The following is a 13,368-nucleotide window of genomic DNA, read 5'->3' as shown; positions in this document are numbered from 1 at the left end:
TCAGGGGGTATGGGGAGAAGGCAGGAACGGGGTACTGATTGAGAATGACTAACCATGACCACATTGAATGGTGGTGCTGGCTCGAAGGGCCGAATGGCCTCCTCCTGCACCTATTGTCTATTGTCTAATCCCATGGCTGGGTGGGTCAACCTCCCATGGCTGGGTGGGTCAACCACCCATGAAGCAAACTGCTTACTCACTAATATATTAACCACGTCAGTAGCTCTTGGTGTTGGAAGCAATAACCAATGGCCTTCTCCCCAGCTTTCACCACTATATACGTGGAGATTGTCGCTGTACACGATGACCATTGCATTGGTTATATACTCGCCTCAAGTTGAATGCCTGAACTGTTAATTCAAGTTTGGTTTGCTGTAAGAATTTAAGTTGCAGATCGGCACAAAAAGCTGGAGTTACTCAGCGGGTCAGACAGCATCTCTGGAGAGAAGGAACAGCTGACGTTTCGGGTCGAGACCTGAAGAAGGATAGCCTATCCCTTCTCTCCGGAGATGCTGTCTGAGTTACTCCAGCATTTTGGGTCTATCTTCGGTTTAAATCTGCATTTCCTTCCTATACAGAATTTAAGTTGTGTTGTCTAAAAACTACCTGTAATTGTGTATCCTCAGCCAAGGCAGGTTGCACTCAAAGCGTGATGCAGTGTGGAAACAAGCCCTTCAGCCCAACTTGCCCACACTGACCAACATGCCCCATCTACACTAGTCCCATCTGCCTGCGTTTGCCCCATATCCCTCCAAACCTATCCTATGCATATATCAGTCTTCCTTTTATCTATAAGGTTGTGGTAGCACCTGCCTTATCTACTTTCTCTACAACTCATTCCATGTACATACCACCCTTTGTGTTTAAAAAATAATAATAATTTTTTTAAATTACCCCTCAGATTCCCATTAAATCTTTCCTCCCCTCACCTTAAACCAAAGTCCTCTGGTTCTTGATTCCCCCACTCCTGGGTAAAAGACTGTGTGTGTTTACCCGATCCATTCCTTTCATGATCTCACCACTATAAGATCACTCCTCATCCTTCTGTGCTCCAGAGCTCAGGCCCTCGAGACCTGGCAACATCCTCAAACATCGAAACGTATAAGATTATTAAGGGGTTGGACACGTTAGAGGCAGGAAACATGTTCCCAACGTTGGGGGAGTCCAGGACCAGGGGCCACAGTTTAAGAATAAGGGGTAGGCCATTTAGAACGGAGACGAGGAAAAACTTTTTCAGTCAGAGAGTTGTAAATCTGTGGAAGTCACTGCCTCAGAAGGCAGTGGAGGCCAATTATCTGAATGCATTCAAGAGAGAGCTAGATAGAACTCTTAAGGATAGCAGAGTCAGGGGGTATGGGGAGAAGGCAGGAACGGGGTACTGATTGAGAATGATTAGCCATGATCACATTGAATGGTGGTGCTAGCTCGAAGGGCCGAATGGCCTCCTCCTGCACCTATTGTCTATTGTCTATCTTCTCTGTGCCTGTTCCAGCTGCCCAGCTCACTCTCTTACTGTGTGACCTGTAAGACTCGAAGCAGACCCCAGCATGGCTTAAGCAATTTATTTATTCCAGCGACCCTCTTCCCTTTAGACCAACCCATCATCCCATCTAAGCTAACGTTCCTGCTCATATGTTATAGGAGCAGAATTAGTCCATTCAAGTCCACTCCGCCATTCAATCATGGCTGATCTATCTTTCCCTCCTAACCCCATTCTCCTGCCTTCTCCCCATAACCCCTGAGACACGCACTAATCAACAATCTATCTATCTCTGCCTTAAAAACATCCACTGCCTTGGCCTCCACAGCCCTCTGTGGCCCAGCCTTACAACCCCTCCCTGCCCGTAACAAAGATCTTCACCTTGCCCCCACAGCCTCCACTCCGGTTGCTCTGGTTTCCTCCAACGCTCCAAAGTCATACAGGTCTGTAGATCAAATGGCTTTGGTCTGCAGGATAGTGTAGGTGGAGGGATGGTTGCTGGCTGGCACGAACTCAGTGGACCGAAGGGCCTGTATCTGCACTGAATCTTTAAAGTCTAAATGTAGAGTGAATCCCACACTGGGTTAGTGAGCAATGGGGAAAGTCAGACCTCCCCATCTGCAGGATGCCCCTGGTATCCATGTGCAGTTATTGGGCATCGACCTTGACTCACCAGCCCACCAACAGTTAAAGCCCCCGCCGTGACCGGCAGACAGTGACTTGCATTGAATTCTGATTCTTCTGCTGGTAAAGCCCTGAATGCTAAATGGCTGATTTTAAATGAAGGCTATTCAACCCTTGTCTCAAAGACTGAGTTCTCTTCTCTCCAGTAACTTAGCTCAATCTCCCTGCTTTCGGGCATGTGAACTTCAACAACCAACATCTGAAGTGTAAAAAAAAAGTCACCCCTCGTGTTCCTATTAAATCTCCCCCCCCCCCCCCCCCTCCCCCCCTTCACCTTAAACCTATATCTGGTTCTCCGTTCCCCTACTCTGGGCAAGTGATTTGGTGCATTCACCCAATCTATTCCACTCATGAACTTTAAACATTGGAACTTTAGACACCCCTACCTCATCTTTAAACAATGTACTTGTACCTGTCCAATTTTGTTAAATGTTGTGATAGTAACTGCCTCAACTACCTCCTCTGCAGCTCATACCATCCTTTGTGTAACAAAGAAATGACCTCTCAGACAATAGACAATAGGTGCAGGAGGAGGCCATTCGGCCCTTCGAGCCAGCACCACCATTCAATGTGAACATGGCTGATCATTCTCAATCAGTACCCCGTTCCTGCCTTCTCCCCATACCCCCTGACTCCGCCATCCTTAAGAGCTCTATCTAGCTCTCTCTTGAATGTATTCAGAGAATTGGCCGCCACTGCCTTCTGAGGCAGAGAATTACACAGATTTACAACTCTCTGACTGAAAAGGTTTTTCCTCAGGTTCTTATTAAATCTCCCCCCCCCCTCACCTTAAACTAATGTCCTCTGGTTTCCCGATTCCGCCATTCCAGGTAGGATACTCTGTGTGTTTACCCGGCCTATGGCCTTTCATGATCTCACCACTATAAGATCACTCTGCGCTCCAGAGCTCAGGCCCTCGAGTCCTGGCAACATACAAAATCATGAGAGGAATAGATCGGGTAGATGCACAGAGTCTCTTGCCCAGAGTAGCGGAATCGAGGACCAGAGAACATAGGTTTAAGGTGAAGGGGAAAAGATTTAATAAGAATCCGAGGAGTAAACTTTTTCACAGAGGGTGGCGTGTGTATGGAACGAGCTGCCAGAGGGAGGTAGTTGAGGCTAGGACTATCCCAACGTTTAAGAAACTGTGGACAGGTACATGGATAGGACAGGTTTGGAGGGATATGGTCCAAGCGCAGGCAGGTGGGACTAGTGTAGATGGGACATTGTTGGCCGGTGTGGGCAAGTTGGGCCGAAGGGCCTGTTTCCACACTGTATCACTCTATGACTGTATGACTCTATCCTAAGTGAAGTGTAGAGAGTCTGATACAGAAATGAACATTTGGCTAAGTGCGTTCAGTCCAGGTTAATGACTGGGTCTTCAACTGATGTGTAGACATGCTGCTGTGGAGGCCAAGTGTTTGGGTATTTTTAAAGCAGAGATCGACAGATACTTGATCAGCAGGGGCGTGATCATCCAAAATCAGTACCCCGTTCCTGCTTTCTACCCATATCCCTTGACTCCTTGATTGCCTTTGATCGCGATACGGAAGGTTTTAGTAAGGCTGCCATTATTTGTTATAGAGTCACAGAGTCATAGAGTGATACAGCGTGGAAACAGGCTCTTCGGCCCAACTCGCCCACACCGGCCAACAATGTCCCAGCTACCCTAGTCCCACCTGCCTGCGCTTGGTCCATATCCCTCCAAACCTGTCCTATCCATGTACCTGTCCAACTGTTTCTTAAATATTGGGATAGTCCCAGCCTCAACTACCTCCTCCGGCAACTCGTTCCATACACCCACGTGTATGGTCAGTGCGAACTCAGTGGGCCAAAGGGCATGTTTCCATGCTGTATCTTTAAACTAAACTGTGTTGAAAATTCATCCCCCTCAGTTTCCTATTGAATTTCCCCCTCCCCTTCACCTTGTTCTGTGGGTGGTGGTAGATGCTGGTGAAGCTTTCTCCTCCTATGTGTGTTTTTTTCCAGGGCCCTTTCGGAGCGTGGCCATGTACGGAAGCCGTCCCTACGGCAGCCCCCCTGCCTACAGCCCCACCCAGTACAGCCAGCCCGTGGACAGCGTCGAGTATGGCGTGCGGTCGCCCGCTGCGGGCTCCTACTACATGGAGGACAAGCCGCAGCACTTCTACAAGTGGAGCTCGCCCCCGGGCATCATCCGCGTGCTGGAAGGCGTGGTGGTCATCCTGTGCCTGGCCATCTTTGCCTGCGTGGCGTCCACCTTGCAGTGGCAGTATGGTTACGGTTATGGGATGGGCTTTGGCGGGGGTATGGGGGGAGGAGGGGGTTACTACCCTGGGATGGGCGGCATGGGAGGAGGGGGCTACTACCCTGGGATGGGCGGCATGGGAGGAGGGGGAGGCGGGTACTACCCCGGCATGGGGGGCAACAGCCGCGGGACCACCGACCCCAGGGCCGCCACCGGCTTCATGATCGCCATGGCGGCCATCTCCTTCGTCGTGGTCCTGGCCTTCTTCATCACCAGCGTCAGCAAGTCCCGCCGGTCACGCACCCGCAACTTCTACCTGCTGGTGCTTGTCTTCTCGGCCATCCTGGGCGGCATGGAGCTGATCGCCAGCATCGTCTACATCATGGGCGTCAACCCCATGGCCGGCAGCAGTGGCTCCATGTACTACAGCCAGATCCGCATGATCTGCAGCCAGTTCTCCTCTGGAGGGGCTGGGATGATGATCGGCAGTCAGTACCTCTACCACTACTGCGTCGTGGACCCTCAGGAGGTGAGTCTACTCCTTGTTCTACTTTGGTGGCACAGTGGTAGAGTCGCTGCCTCACAGCACCAGAGACCCGGGCGCAACCCCCACTAGGGTTGCCAACTGTCCCGTATTAGCTGGGGCATCCTGTATATTGGGCTAAATTGGTTTGTCCCGTACGAGACCGCCCTTGTCCCGTATTAGGCCCGGAGGGCACTGTAGGCCCGGGAGATACTGTAGGCCCGGGGGACACTGTAGGCCCGGACAGTGTAGGCCCGGGGGCCCGGGCGCTGCCTAACAGAGGTTGCATAGCAACACCCCCCCCCCCCCTCCCGGCCCGGGCAGCCGCCATTGGTGGAGCGGGAGCACGTGACCGCTGGCTGGGTGAGGTCACGTGGGGCGCGGGGCGGTGACATCACCTTGTCCCTTATTTGGGAGTGAGATAGTTGGCAACCCTAATCCCGACTACGGGCGCTGTCTGTACGGAGTTTGTACGTTCTCCCCGTGACCTGCGTGGCTTTTCTCCGAGATCTTCGGTTTCCTCCCACACTCAAAGACGTGCAGGTTTGCAGGTTAATTGGCTTCAGTGTAAGTGTAAATTGTTCCCCAAGTGTATGTAGGATAGTGTTAGTGTGTGGGGATCGCTGGTCAGTGCGAACTCAGTGGGCCAAAGGGCATGTTTCCATGCTGTATCTTTAAAGTAAACTGCAGTAGTTTATTGCAAAACGTGATAAAGTTCATGATCACAGAATATCTTGCTTGTGAAATGAACCAGTCCAAGTCATAAATATTGGGCAACAAGCAACTACTATGCACCTTGTAGATGGCGCACACTACAGCCAAGGGGGACCTTGCAGATGGCGCACACACTACAGCCAAGGGGGACCTTGCAGATGGCACACTACAGCCAAGGGGGACCTTGTAGATGGTGCACACACTACAGCCAAGGGGGACCTTGTAGATGGCGTGCACACTACAGCCAAGGGGGACCTTGCAGATGGCGCACACACTACAGCCAAGGGGGACCTTGCAGATGGCGCACACACTACAGCCAAGGGGGACCTTGCAGATGGTGCGCACACTACAGCCAAGGGGGACCTTGCAGATGGCGCACACACTACAGCCAAGGGGGACCTTGCAGATGGCACACTACAGCCAAGGGGGACCTTGTAGATGGTGCACACACTACAGCCAAGGGGGACCTTGTAGATGGCGTGCACACTACAGCCAAGGGGGACCTTGCAGATGGCACACTACAGCCAAGGGGGACCTTGTAGATGGCGCACACACTACAGCCAAGGGGGACCTTGCAGATGGCACACTACAGCCAAGGGGGACCTTGTAGATGGTGCACACACTACAGCCAAGGGGGACCTTGTAGATGGCGTGCACACTACAGCCAAGGGGGATCTTGTAGATGGCACACCCTGCAGTCAAGGGGGACCTTGCAGATGGTGCACACACTACAGCCAAGGGGGACCTTGCAGATGGTGCACACACTACAGCCAAGGGGGACCTTGTAGATGGTGCGCACACTACAGCCAAGGGGGACCTTGTAGATGGCACACCCTGCAGCCAAGGGGGACCTTGCAGATGGTGCACACACTACAGTCAAGGGGGACCTTGCAGATGGTGCACACACTACAGCCAAGGGGGACCTTGCAGATGGTGCGCACACTACAGCCAAGGGGGACCTTGCAGATGGTGCGCACACTACAGCCAAGGGGGACCTTGCAGATGGTGCGCACACTACAGCCAAGGGGGATCTTGTAGATGGCACGCACTGCAGCCAAGGGGGATCTTGTAGATGGTGCGCACTGCAGCCAAGGGGGATCTTGTAGATGGTGCACACACTATAGCCAAGGGGCACCTTGCAGATGGTGCACACACTACAGCCAAGGGGGACCTTGTAGATGGCGTGCACACTACAGCCAAGGGGGACCTTGCAGATGGTGCGCACACTACAGCCAAGGGGGACCTTGCAGATGGTGCACACACTATAGCCAAGGGGCACCTTGCAGATGGTGCACACACTACAGCCAAGGGGGACCTTGTAGATGGTGCGCACACTACAGCCAAGGGGGACCTTGTAGATGGCGTGCACACTACAGCCAAGGGGGACCTTGTAGATGGTGCGCACACTACAGCCAAGGGGGACCTTGTAGATGGCGTGCACACTACAGCCAAGGGGGACCTTGTAGATGGCGTGCACACCACAGCCAAGGGGGACCTTGTAGATGGCGTGCACACTACAGCCAAGGGGGACCTTGTAGATGGCGTGCACACTACAGCCAAGGGGGACCTTGTAGATGGCGTGCACACCACAGCCAAGGGGGACCTTGTAGATGGCGTGCACACTACAGCCAAGGGGGACCTTGCAGATGGTGCGCACACTACAGCCAAGGGGGACCTTGCAGATGGTGCGCACACTACAGCCAAGGGGGATCTTGTAGATGGCACGCACTGCAGCCAAGGGGGATCTTGTAGATGGTGCGCACTGCAGCCAAGGGGGATCTTGTAGATGGTGCACACACTATAGCCAAGGGGCACCTTGCAGATGGTGCGCACACTACAGCCAAGGGGGACCTTGTAGATGGTGCGCACACTACAGCCAAGGGGGACCTTGTAGATGGCGTGCACACTACAGCCAAGGGGGACCTTGTAGATGGTGCGCACACTACAGCCAAGGGGGACCTTGTAGATGGCGTGCACACTACAGCCAAGGGGGACCTTGTAGATGGCGTGCACACTACAGCCAAGGGGGACCTTGTAGATGGCGTGCACACTACAGCCAAGGAGGACCTTGTAGATGGCGTGCACACTACAGCCAAGGGGGACCTTGTAGATGGCGTGCACACTACAGCCAAGGGGGACCTTGTAGATGGTGCGCACTGCAGCCAAGGGGGACCTTGTAGATGGCGTGCACTGCAGCCAAGGGGGATCTTGTAGATGGCGCGCACTGCGGTGTGATTCACTGGTAGTGAAGGAGGTGAATGTTTTGGGTCGATCTAATGGGCCGCTTTGCCGGGCTGAACTTCGAGCATGTTGTTGGAGATGCATTTTCCAGTTGAGGAGTGAACACATTCCTGCCTTGTGCCTTTTTGTTGCTTTTGTCACTTGTGTGGAAACATACAGAATGGGTTAGGACTGAGACGAGGAAAAACATCTTCCCCCAGAGAGTTGGGAATGTGTGGAATTCTCTGCCACAGAAGGCAGTGGAGGCCAATTCACTGGATGTTTTCAAGAGAGAGTTAGATAGAGCTCTTCAGGCTAACGGAATCAAGGGATATGGGGAGAAGGCAGGAATGGGGTACTGATTGAGAATGATCAGCCATGATCCTATTGAATGGCGGTGCTGGCTCGAAGGGCCGAATGGCCTACTCCTGCACCTATTTTCGATGTTTCTATGACAAATGTTGTTCTTGCCAGTGACGTCTGCAGCCAATGAATTAAAACAGATCCAAGATAAATTTACAATGAAATCGGCTTGTTATCAGCACCTCCACTGGAAGTTACAGATGAAGGTTGATGCTCCGATAATCCGCTGCAGACCAACGCAAAACGTCCCTGAGTCTGACCTTGTCACTAATCTCAGGGGGGGGGGTGGGGGCTGGGAAAGAATGGGGGAATGTTTGAGGTAGGGTTGCCAACTTTCTCACTCCCAAATACGGGACAAGGTGACGTCACCGTCCCGCGCCCCACGTGACCTCACCCAGCCAGCAGCCACGTGCTCCCGCTCCACCAATGGCGGCCTCCTGGGCCAGGAGGCAGGTTGCTACGCAACCTCCGTTAGGCGGCGCCCGGGCCTCCGGGCCTACACTGACCGGGCCTACACTGACCGGGCCTACGCTCTCCGGGCCTACGCTCTCCGGGCCTACGCTCTCCGGGCCTACGCTCACCGGGCCTACGCTGACCGGGGCTACGCTGACCGGGGCTACACTGACCGGGCCTACACTGACCGGGCCTACACTGACCGGGCCTTCGCTGACCGGGCCTACGCTGACCGTGCCTACGCTGACCGTGCCTACGCTGACCGGGCCTACGCTGACCGGGCCTACGCTGACCGGGCCTACGCTGACCGGGCCTACGCTGACCGGGCCTACGCTCTCCGGGCCTACCCTCTCCGGGCCTACGCTCTCCGGGCCTACGCTCTCCGGGCCTACACTCACCGGGCCTACACTCACCTGGCCTACACTCACCTGGCCTTCACTCTCTGGGCCTACACTGACCGGGCCTACACTGACCGGGGCTACACTGACCGGGGCTACACTGACCGGGGCTACACTGACCGGGTCTACACTGACCGGGGCTACACTGACCGGGCCTACACTCTCCGGGCCTACAATCTCCTGGAAGGTAGACACAGATTTTAACCAGCATCTGCAGTTGTTTTTCCTGCTACACTGTCCAGACCTACAGCGTCCGGGCCTACAGTGCACCCCGGGCGGCCCCCTACAAGGGCGATCCTGTACGGGACAAATCAATTTAGCCCAAAATACAGGATGTCCCGGCTAATACGGGACAGTTGGCGACCCTAGTTTGAGGTGAGTTTTCGGGGGACCCTGACACCATTTATGCAAGGTTCCTGTGGCAATGAATTCCACAGTTTCACCACCCTCTGACTAAAGAACTTCCTCCCCGTCTCCTTTCTAAAGGCACGTCCTTTAATTCTGAGACTGCGCCCTCTGGTCCCAGACTCTCCCACTGCCTTGTACGTTTCTTCCCACATTCCAAAGACGTGCAGGTTTGAAGGTTAATTGGCTTCTGTAAATTGTCCCGTGTGTGCAGGATAGTGCTAGTGTACGGGACGATCGCTGGTTGGCATGGACTCGATGGGCCGAAGGGCCTGTTTCCGCGCTGTATCTCTAAAACTGAAGCTAAGCAGCAGTTGAAGAAGGCAGCTCGTCCTCTTTAGTGCCATGTGGACAGGGCAATGAATGGTGTCCTTGCTTGTAATGCCTTCATTCCACGAGAGGATTACAAGTTATTTCATAAAAAGCCCCACCTTATGTTCTGTTAAACCATAAAAGAACATCATAAACATGGAACAAACACATTACAGCATTGGCCCTTTGGCCCAAAATCCCCGTGCTGACCATGATGCCAAGGCCAACTCTTATCTGCCTGCACATCATCTATACCCCTCCATTCCCTACATACCCATGTGCCTATCCGAATGCCTCCTAATCACCACTACGGTATCTGCCACCACCACCACCCCTGGTAGCTCGTTCCAGACCCCCACCACCCTCTGAATAGTCACACAGTGTGGAAACAGGCCCAACTTGCCCACAACGACCAACAAGCCCCAGCTACACTGGTCCCACCTGCCTGCGTTTGGCCCGTATCCCTCCAAACCTGTCCTATCCGTGTACCTGTCTAACTGTTTCTTAAACGTTGGGAAAGTCCCAGCCTCAACTATCTCCTCAGGCAGCTCGCTCCATACACACGCCACCCTTTGTGTAAAAAAAAATGTTCCCCCTTAGGTTCCTATTAAATCCTTTCTCCCCCCCCCCCCCCCCACACACAACCTAAACGCATGTCCTCTGGTTCTCGAGGATTGGGCCACATGATATTCTGAATTTTGTTTGAGTTTAGTTTAGAGATACAGTGCGGAAACAGGCCCACCGGCTCACCGAGTCCGCACCGACCGACCGACCAGCGATCCCCGTTACACTAGCACTCACTACACACTGGGGACAACTTTACAGTTTTTGCCGAAGCCAATTAACAGACAAACCTGCACGTCTTTGGAGTGTGGGAGGAAACCGGAGCACCCGGAGGAAACGCACGTGGGTCACGGGGCGAACGTACAAACTCCGCACAGACAGCAGCCGTAGTCGGGATGGAACCCGGGTCTCTGGCGCCGTGAGGCAGCAGCTCTACCGGCTGCGCCACCGTGCCGCAAGAACTTTCTGTGAAGTACTTTTGGGAAAGTGGGGGATTTTGAACCCCTACATCAACTCCAGCATGATGTGGGTTAAAGACAATAGACAATAGGTACAGGAGGAGGCCATTCAGCCCTTTGAGCCAGCACCGCCATTCAATGTGATCATGGCTGATCATTCTCAATCAGTACCCCGTTCCTGCCTTCTCCCCATACCCCCTGACTCCGCTATCCTTAAGAGCTCTATCTAGCTCTCTCTTGAATGCATTCAGAGAATTGGCCTCCACTGCCTTCTGATGCAGAGAATTCCACAGATTTACAACTCTGACTGAAAAAGTTTTTCCTCATCTCCGTTCTAAATGCCCTACCCCTTATTCTTAAACTGTGGCCCCTGGTTCTGGACTCCCCAACATTTGGAACATGTTTCCTGCCTCTAACGTGTCCAACCCCTTAATAATCTTATATGTTTCGATAAGATCTCCTCTCATCCTTCTAAATTCCAGCGTATACAAGCCTAGTCGCTCCAGTCTTTCAACATACGACAGTCCCTCCATTCCGGGAATTCACCTAGTGAACCTACGCTGCACGCCCTCAATAGCAAGAATATTCTTCCTCAAATTTGTAGACAAGATGTTTTACTTGTGGCATTGCACAACTGGACAGGGAGCAGAGAGTGGGAGCCCCGCTGTTTATGTTACCCAGGACCATTACTGATCTCATTGCCCTGGCAGCATTCTCTGTTGTTATCTGCAAGGATGTAAACATTGGGTGTGCAGGTTTAAATGGTATTTGCAGCCGTGGTCCTGAACTTTGAGTTGCGTGAGTTGCAAACTCTCTTGGCACAGCTCTGAAATCATCCGCAGTTAACACTTTGGAGTTTACTTTAGTTTAGAGATACAGTGCGGAAACAGGCCCTTTCGGCCCACCGAGTCCGCGCCGACCAGTGATCCCCGCGCACATTAACACTATCCTACACACACACACACACTCGGGACAATTTACAATTTTACCAAAGCCAATTAACCTACAAACCTGCACGTCTTTGGAGTGTGGGGGGAAACCGGAGATCTTGGAGAAAACCCACGCAGGTCTTGGGGAGAACGTACAAACTCCATACAGACAGCACCCATAGTCGGGATCGAACCGGGTCTCCGGCGCTGTGAGGCAGCATCTCTGCTTTAGTTTAGATTATTGTCACGTGTACCGAGGTACAGTGAAAAGTTCGTCGCTGTATGTTATCCATACAGTAGAAGGATTATATATGATTACAATCGGGCATGTATCTGTACAATAGGTCATGTCAATAGATACACTACCGATGGCTCGATTGTAATCATGTATTGTCTTTTCGTTGACCGGTTTGCACGCAACAAAAGCTTTTCACTGTACCTCGGTACACGTGACAATAAACTAAACTCAACTCAAGTTGCCCACAGTGTACAGATACATGACAAAGGGAATAATGTGAATAAGATAACGTCCAGTAACATCCGATTAGAGATAGTCCGAGGGTCACTAAAGAGGTAGATGGGAGGTCAGGACCGCTCTCTAGTTGGTGAGAGGACGGTTCAGTTGCCTGATAACAGCCGGGAAGAAACTGTCCCTGAATCTGGAGCTGTGCGTTTCCACACTTCTGTACCTCTTGCCCGATGGGAGAGGGGAGAAGAGGGAGTGAATCACCTTCTTGCCAAAGAGATGTAACCTCTCGTTAAAAATCAAGCTGAAAGCCAAAAGTCAAGTGTTTTATTGTTATATGTCCTTATGAGATAAACATCATAATAAAGAAAAATGATTACACTCACACACACACGTGTGTATATATATATATATATATAAACATGTTTCTTTATTATGATGTTTACAGTGGTTACATATCTATGACACTGCTGCTGTATATATGTTTGTATGTGTATATAATGTGTGTGTATGTACATGTATATATGTGTGTATTCACTCTCACACTCTCACACACAATATGTATATATAGAGATATAATGTGCGTGTGTAAATGTGTGTATAATGTTTGTGCATGTGTATATGTGTGTGCACGCTCTCTCGCACTCTCTCGCACTCTCATACGGTCTCTCTCATGCACTCTCTCTCTCTCACACTCTCACGCACACTCTCTCTCTCTCTCTCTCTCTCTCTCTCTCTCTCTCTCTCTCTCTCTCTCTCTCTCTCTCTCTCTCGCACACGCACACACACACACACATGCACGGTTGTGGTAAGCCTGTGCTGAGTTGTCCACCTGTCCCTACAGGCCGTGGCCATCGTGTGTGGGTCTCTCACTCACTCACTCTCTCTCTCTCTCTCCCTCTCTCTCTCTCTCTCTCCCTCTCTCTCTCTGTATCTCTCTCTCTCTCTCTCTCTCTCTCTCTCTCTCTCTCTCTCTCTCTCTCTCTCTCTCTCTCTCTCTCTCTCTCTCTCTCTCTCTCTCTCTCTCTCTCTCTCTCTCTCTCTCTCTCTCTCTCTCTCTCTCTCTCTCTCTCTCTCACTCTCACTCTCACTCTCACTCTCACTCTCACTCTCACTCTCACTCTCTCACACACACACACACGGTTGTGGTGAGCCTACACTGAGCTGTCCAC

General features: G+C 52.2%; 1 protein-coding gene across 1 annotated transcript in view; it reads left to right on the top strand.

Moving 5' to 3' along the window:
• LOC144607219 (uncharacterized) overlaps window positions 1-13,368 on the top strand; it is a 63,183-nt gene that overhangs the window by 28,971 nt on the left and 20,844 nt on the right. Inside the window, exon 7 of the mRNA XM_078423899.1 lies at window positions 4,154-4,920. Coding sequence (XP_078280025.1) covers window positions 4,154-4,920 — 767 coding nt within the window. The remainder of the gene's footprint in view (window positions 1-4,153; window positions 4,921-13,368) is intronic.

The sequence above is a fragment of the Rhinoraja longicauda genome, chromosome 28 (assembly GCF_053455715.1).
Source record: "Rhinoraja longicauda isolate Sanriku21f chromosome 28, sRhiLon1.1, whole genome shotgun sequence".
Lineage (NCBI taxonomy): Eukaryota > Metazoa > Chordata > Chondrichthyes > Rajiformes > Arhynchobatidae > Rhinoraja > Rhinoraja longicauda.
This window is presented reverse-complemented; position numbering and strand designations above follow the sequence as displayed.